The sequence below is a fragment of the Hippichthys cyanospilos genome, chromosome 20 (genome assembly GCF_059441005.1).
Source record: "Hippichthys cyanospilos isolate Australia breed blue-spotted pipefish chromosome 20, RoL_Hcya_1.0, whole genome shotgun sequence".
In the NCBI taxonomy this organism is placed as follows: domain Eukaryota; kingdom Metazoa; phylum Chordata; class Actinopteri; order Syngnathiformes; family Syngnathidae; genus Hippichthys; species Hippichthys cyanospilos.
This window is the reverse complement of record NC_142388.1, coordinates 8,806,023-8,813,721: the sequence shown is the minus strand read 5'-3', so window position 1 is coordinate 8,813,721 and position 7,699 is coordinate 8,806,023. Positions and strand designations below refer to the sequence as shown.

Genomic DNA, 7,699 nt, shown 5'->3' with positions numbered 1-7,699 from the left:
TCTGTACTTTCTTTCTTGCCTTAATACCAACTCTATAGTGTGCTATTTTTATTTAGGTTGTCTGGATTAAACGACTGAATTTACAAAATAAATACATACGGCGGTGATTGTTCAAGAACAAATTTGTTGTGGGTTTTTGGTACGAAAATAAATGTTAAAAAATCCGTTCGAGTCTCCTGACGTTTGTCAAAGTGTACATATAAATATATTTATATGAAGTACAAGTATATTTCATGGGCGTTATTAATTATATTATTATTATTATTATTATTATTATTATTATTATTATTATTATTATTATTATTTAAAAAACATTTTAGGCGACTTCCGCCCCGCAATCCAAGTCTCGCGGTGTTTCCCCACGTAGGCGCAAAGCGGCGACGAGATCTGGCGCGGGACGGAAGAGTGGCGAGAGTTGGAGCCGAAGAAGCAGTGAAGTCTGCCAGAGCAAAAAACCGGAGCTGGGGGGGGGCGTGTGAAACTTAACGCGGCGGGTCCCGAAAGCCCGAAACCAGGTGCATAAAGGCGGCGTGAATGAGACAGACAAGCTGGAGAACTTCGACATGGCATCCGGAGAAACCCTGTACATCGGGTCGGACGGTGCGGAGATGCCGGCCGAAATCGTGGAGCTCCACGAGATAGAGGTTGAGACCATCCCGGTGGAAACCATCGAGACCACGGTGGTCGGCGGCGAGGACGACGACGAGGACGAAGACGACGTGCAACCCATGATCGCGCTCCAGCCGCTGGACGACGACTCGGGCTCCATCCACCACCACCAGTACCACCACCACCATCCCGAGGTTATCCTTGTTCAGACCCGCGAGGAAGTCGTTGGCGGGGATGACTCTGATCTGCATACGGATGACGGCGGCGGGGGTTTCGAGGACCAGATCCTCATCCCGGTGCCGGCCCCCGGGGTGGAGGATGAGTACATCGAGCAGACGTTAGTGACTGTAGCCGGGAAAAGCTCCATGGGTCGGGTGAAACGAGGAGGCGGTAGCGGCGGCTCGGGCGGGAAGAAAGCGGGCAAAAAGAGCTATATGAGCGGCACGGATACCGGAACGCGAAAATGGGAACAGAAGCAAGTGCAGATAAAAACTCTGGAGGGGGAATTCTCCGTGACGATGTGGGCGTCGGGTAAGTCTTGTCAAGTTAGCCCTGCTGTCGCTGTCACATCTCGGCTACAAACGAGGCCTTCTTTGCCAGGGCGTTGTCCTGCTGTTGCACCCGACTAGTTCCCGGAGCGTTCCGTCCCGTCGCGAAGTGGCGAGCGTAACCGCGCAGGACTTTGGCTTGGACGCGGAAACCTCGGGCAAATGTTTTTGTTTTGACGGGAAGCCATGTTTTAGGTGTTACTGGGCGCCGCCATATTCCCCGACGCCTGAGAAGTATGGCGGCGGCCCCCCGAAAAAATGGCGACCGCGGCGGGCCCAGACAACATGGTGCTTACGGTGCTGTAGTGCTCCGCCAAACACGAACGAAATGCCGCACTGTGCCCGTGTTTGACTGAACAACAGCCCCATACGCCCTATCACGCTTATTTCAAAACTCCAGCCGCGTACGAGTTCACTCCAAAATTGTCCTTTCTGGCCATTTATGGGCAAAATATTTTTCGTTAGCTACTGGCTAACTTTAAAGAGCAGCTAGCAGTTAGCTGCTCCGAAGAAACCAGTAGGCCTCGATTAGCCAGCCCTTGTGTAGCGTGCCTAATACGTCACACACGTAATGTTCGAACGCCCTTGAAGTTGTTTCATGCTTTAGTAGTTACATAGAGGTAAAATACAAACGTGTGTGTTTTAATGGCACCGTACTACGGACACTTTAATCCCTCTAATACTGTGTTTCCAAACTTCCTAGTAAGCCAGCGCTCACTCCTCTTACGTTACGAAAAATCACGGGATACAACATGATAAAAATATTACCAAAAGTATGAATAACCAAAATAACATAAAGTATGAATATCACACTAATCTGATGTGCTCGCAGGAAGCCATGATTTACCCTGGCAGATATCTGACATAAACGAAAAAGTTTTTGTTTTGCGTTGCAGATATAGATGAGCTAAATGTGCAAATATTGAGCCTTTCTATACAAAATAAGTGAAATTAGACAACTTGAAAAAATTGTTCAAATCCAGCGATAGGAAGTGATAAAACATCGAAGCAATCAATTTTCCTATCAATTCTCCCTACATGAATTAAAAATATTAATGTATAAGATAGATGCACAGTGGTGTGCATTATGGGCAAAATTTAATTTCACAATTAAGTTTTTCCTTTACTTTAGCTATAGCCAAACTACAGCTTGAGGGTAATACTAAGCTTTTTAATCCAGCTGGCCAAAAGCAGAAAGAAATTATCAGTCAGGAGGCAACTGACAATATCCGTTCTATCAGTTCTTTAAAATAATAATGTTGTATTAATTATAATACTATAATTTTTACTATACTACTATAATGTTTACCATTTATATTTACTATTCATATAACTATTTACTATAATACTATGCTCTCCTGCCCCCTGAGTTTGGCCGCGTAATGTTATCTGAGGCACAATGAGGTCATTTTCTCATAAAAGTGGACGACTGATGTTAATCAGTTGAGATGTATCCCACAAACTCTCCTGCAGGGACATGGCGTTTTTTGTTCGGTTCAGTTCTGTAATGCATTTCTAGACACCCATGAAGACATTGACCATGAGTCGGTGGTGGAGGAGCAGATCGTGGGCGAGAACTCGCCGCCCGACTACTCTGAGTACATGACGGGCAAGAAACTGCCCCCGGGTGGCATCCCGGGCATCGACCTCTCGGATCCCAAGCAGCTGGCCGAATTTGCCAGGTGCGTACTACTCATACAAGTTATTATTCATCATAGAAACGGTTAATTAACTAAAAGCGCTATTATTCAGTTTGCTTATTTGCTAAATGGTGTGTAATTTTGCCCGAAACAGAATGAAACCCAGAAAAATCAAAGAAGACGACGCTCCCAGGACGATAGCTTGCCCTCATAAAGTAAGTTTTTATTAATTATATAGTATTTTTCGTTTGAATTATACTGCTTTATCTCAGTGGTTCTCAAAATGGAGGTACTAGTACCCCTAGGGGTGTCCTCAGATTTGAAATAAAACAAACAAGCAAAAATCCTTTAGAATAATGATTGAATGAAATGTTTCAGGAAAATATAAGTTCATTAAACACATTTTATGTTCAGTAGGTTTTTCAATATCATTATTGTTAAAGGCCAGATTATCCCCCTTAAGAGAATGGTTGGACCCAATTTGTTATGTGCCACCTCTCGTCACCTGTCAAGTTAATGATTTCTTTTTGTGAACACATCTCTACTAGGATCCCAAAAGTTGAAAATGTTTCTGTTGACAAATGTTTATTTTTAGTGCAGGTCTGACTTTTTATATTGGTTCTTTTCTTGTGGAAAAATATGTATTAATAATTATTTATGTTTGTGAAGAGATCTCTACTGTAACCCCAAAACGGAACACTTTGTTTTCGATGGACAAATATTTATAATTATTTTTTTAGAACAGGCTTGACAGGTTTTGTGGAAAAATATTTATTAATAATTACTTAAAAAGTTTTTTCTTTTTTATAAGAGATGTCCTCTACGATCCAAAAGAGGGCGCTTAAGATTGATTATCGTGGAACAATACAAATGAAGTTTGAAAGGGCCTAACGTTTAATGAATCGGACACTGATGGCATGTTTTAATATTTTATTTGACTCCAAAATCCTGGTTAAGGGGTACTTGGCTGAAAAGATATTTCACTGGGGGGGTACATCGCTGAAAAAAGGTTGACAACCACCGCTCTATCTCAACCATGTGTACGTCGTATAATGTAGTGTGTGTGACTTCAGGAAGTGGAAAGCGTGTGATTAAATGCCGGAGATGACACCCACATATTCTATTTCGGGGCATACCACCTTCGCAGTTTTTCCTCCCATGATCACCAGGTGTGCTCTTGTTTCTCATGCTAGGGCTGCACAAAGATGTTCAGGGACAACTCGGCCATGAGGAAGCACCTGCACACACACGGGCCCCGCGTCCATGTCTGCGCCGAGTGCGGCAAGGCCTTCGTGGAGAGCTCCAAGCTCAAGCGTCACCAGCTCGTCCACACGGGAGAAAAACCCTTCCAGGTGGGCTTTTTCAATCTAAAAACCATATACAATTACGAGGTTGGAGATACACTCGAAGTCAGCGGATTGGCGCCGCGTAAGAGCGCGTGCGAGGGAAACCGACTTAATGGATCCATTAGACGAGGGTTATGGGGTTAACAGGCTGTTCAATTGAATGAGAGGTGGGTCACGGAGGAAACCTCTCACTGGCTGCTTTTTTTTTTCATCAATGCGAGGCAGAAGCTGGTTTTTCAATAAATAAATCCATTTAAGGTTTTGTATGAGAAAAGCTTTTAACAGTCTTAACCCCGTTAATGAGCTATTCTTACGCCAGCATTTCTGTGAGGGATAAGATATCTAAAATTGAAATAGCATTCAAACATTTAACGCCAAACAAGTGTTTCACTATACTCGATTGGCTGTCGTTTCATTGCGGGAATGAACGAGCAACCGATTGCTTTATTCGAGTGAAAATTTGGAATTTTGGAATGGTTATTGACGCCGTAAAGCGGGAAACATGCCGTAAAAAGGGGAGGAAAAAAATTAGTATTTCACTCCGTAACGTGGAAAAAAAACGTACGTTAAGGAGGCCGTAACCCGGAGGTCCACTTATCAAAGGTGTTGAATGCCACAAAAATTTTTGAGGCCGCTTGCATGACGGAGACTCTCCACGCTTTGCTTTCCTGCCACAGGTCGAAATGAAACGCTCAATACCTGCGTATCTTTTGTTTCCTAGTGTACCTTCGAAGGCTGCGGCAAGCGCTTCTCGCTGGACTTCAACCTCCGCACCCACGTGCGCATCCACACAGGCGACCGTCCCTACGTGTGCCCATTCGACGGCTGCAATAAGAAGTTTGCGCAGTCCACCAACCTCAAGTCGCACATCCTCACACACGCCAAAGCCAAGAACAACCAATGAGACGCCTCCCTCCTCCTCCTCTAAACGCGCCGTGACGAAAAAAACAAAACACTGAACACTTTTCCCCCCCTCTCTCGCCATTGGCATTTTGAATGGGAAAGTTGAAGCCCCGCCCCCCTGCAAAAGACTTGTTTTTACCGGAGTGCTTTTCATCTAGTCGCGAGGCTTTTATTTGCCATTCCGGTGTGCATATTGTACACCAACAAAGCTATGTTACACTAACCCCTTGTCGGCACAAGAAAATAACCACCTATTACTCCTCGTAGACGTTTGGACAAAGAGTGTTTAGCAAATCTTTCAGTGGCGTTTCCTGTTCTCGAGCGGCGAGAGAGATGCGAGCTTCACTTCCTTTTTTTTTTTCTTCCGAATGTGGTGTACAGACTTGAGAAAAATTACTCCTCTTTTTGTCTCCATGTTGTATATCAACTGGCCACAATAAAAACACTCATACCGTTGGAATATTAACACAACTGGTGCAGAGGCTCTCTCTCGATTGATTTTTACGTGAAATATTTTCTCTTATCATTTAGGCATCTGGCACTAAAGTAGTCCGTTGGATGTTTTTTTTTTTTTTTTTTTCATCTTTGTATGTTTGTGGTTTAGAAGACGGTTCGCAACAAATGGGAAGATGCCTGCTGTATTTGCTTTAATCATGGAAGATGCTTAATCAGTTGTGACTTTGCTGTTGTTGGGTTCTATTATTTTGGTGAGATTATTTGCATACGCAAGTGGGTCAAATTGCTCTGGCCATAATAATAAATACGTTGTTAGATTAAGTCATTTTCATTATCTTCTTGTCATTTTCACCATACAGTAAATGAGAAAAAATAGATTAGAATTTATTTCCTGATTTACAAACATGCATTAATTCATTAAATGATCTTTTTGTGTGTTTTTATAGGTGCTAAAAAAATTGACACTTTTATTTATCATTTTAATGGATTCTAAAAAGGTACTGCTTTCTCATTTGAACGTTTGCTAGATATCGCATTATGGAAGGACACTAATTTTTATCATAAAAAATTGTGTTTTTAATATTTTTAAATGAGTTGAAAATGTAGCAATAGTGTACGGGTTATGTTTTAATGATTGAAAATACTTGTTTTATTACCATATGGTTTGTTTATTTGTTTATATGTAAATATTAAATGTGAGAATTTGGAAACAGGCATAGTGCCAGATAATTGAAGGACAAATGTCATAGTGGACGGATTTATAGGAGTCCTTGGCAACTTTAACCGAAAAGTTGATTCGGTTGCTCAGTTGTAATGGTGCCCTCTGCTGGTCACGGGTGTCATCACATCGGGAGCTCTCCAAGGTGCTTTAATCCCCTTCGTGTACTGTGAGTCGTATCCCATGCAAAAATTGGAAAATGGCGCACAGTTCTTAGTAGTCAAATTAAGATTAACTCACGAAAGCAATTGATAGCTCAATCAGATGTGTGAACAATAGTCATTCATCACACTCCGTGAAGATACTAAGATATGGGATTCTCGGGGATCAAACGCAAACGAGCACTGATTACACTGGCGCCGTTGATACAAAATCTCGTCTCTGAAGTGGTTCATGTGAAATATAGAAATTAGAGAGAGACTGACATTTACTGTTAACAATTTTGCTGTTTGTTGTTTTGTTTTTAATTGTAAATAGAAAATGCACGACTGAATGTGGTAGAAAGAGGTGCTGTTACTTTTATTCTCAGTTGAATGCAGACATTGCAGAACACCTCTAATGAAGGACTATATAGAAAATGCTTATGCAATTAGTCGATCCTGTTGCTGTTGCTGCACATTCAAGACTATTCACCACCGAAGCCAGTCACCCTTTGCTTTTTATTAAGCGCACAACAATTCACCTTTTGTGTTATTTTCATAGAGGATATTCTAGTCAGGCAACGATATTGGCGTTTTATAAGGTTCAACTCTTAAAACTCATTTAATGTTTTCGTAACCCTGTGACAATGTAAAAAAAAAACAACAAAAACAAAAAACAAACAAACAAACATAATTTTCATTTCGATCTTTAAAATATTTTCTTGATTATTTTTGAGAAACTTTCAACCGGAAATTCCGTCATCACGCAAACAGGAAATTGATTGACAAGCCAAGACGAGACCCTGCCCAGCAGTAGCGAGCACAACATTAAAACCACCAGTAACAACGATTAACGTGAGTAAAATCCCTCACATCCGGGCATAAAATCCACAGGGATAGCTGCAGACATTAGAAGCGAACAGAAAGAGAGGAAAAACGTATTTATTTATTCTTTTTAATGGCCTTGATAAGCAGGTAACTTACTTATTGAAAAAGTTCATTACTAAAATAAAATAAGCTAAGTCGCCAGGCCCATTAAATTACTTCCTAAAAATGTTTGTTGATATCGGAGAAACAATGATCATTTCATGCGTTTGAAATGTTCTGTTTTATAAACAACTGAAAGTCATTAGCAGTCATTTCTATTACATGTTGCATATAAACCCGAGTTTAAAAGTTACATGTAAATTGTTTCATTTGCACTATTCTGACCATGACTGTTTTGCTTTGATTAAGAAACGAAATGCGTCAAAGATTGTTCATTTTTGTCATTTTGTCATACTTAACTGTACCATTTGCTAAAATTGCTGTACAACACAGCAGCATTGACAATTATAGA

At 41.4% G+C, this 7,699-nt stretch overlaps 1 protein-coding gene across 2 annotated transcripts; it reads left to right on the top strand.

Annotated features, from left to right (window-relative positions):
- Positions 1-374: 374 nt before the first annotated feature.
- Positions 375-5,823, top strand: yy1b (YY1 transcription factor b). 2 transcript variants are annotated; one of them, XM_088403159.1, is made up of 5 exons: positions 375-1,140; positions 2,677-2,839; positions 2,952-3,012; positions 3,991-4,149; positions 4,865-5,823. In XM_088403159.1, the coding sequence occupies exons 1-5, from the start codon at positions 564-566 to the stop codon at positions 5,045-5,047; spliced, it is 1,143 nt and encodes a 380-aa protein (XP_088259285.1). In that variant the 5' UTR covers positions 375-563; the 3' UTR covers positions 5,048-5,823. The 2 variants fall into 2 exon arrangements, with proteins under 2 accessions (XP_088259285.1, XP_088259286.1); XM_088403160.1 differs by having other exon boundaries at positions 378-1,140; positions 2,689-2,839.
- The last annotated feature ends 1,876 nt before the right edge of the window (positions 5,824-7,699 follow it).

Excerpts from the sequence above, each read along its gene's own strand:
- yy1b (XM_088403159.1), top strand. The coding sequence starts at position 564 with ATGGCATCCGGAGAAACCCTGTACATCGGGTCGGACGGTGCGGAGATG. Across the intron at positions 3,013-3,990 it reads CGATAGCTTGCCCTCATAAA|GGCTGCACAAAGATGTTCAG; the intron begins GTAAGTTTTTAT and ends TTCTCATGCTAG. Across the intron at positions 4,150-4,864 it reads CGGGAGAAAAACCCTTCCAG|TGTACCTTCGAAGGCTGCGG; the intron begins GTGGGCTTTTTC and ends TTTGTTTCCTAG.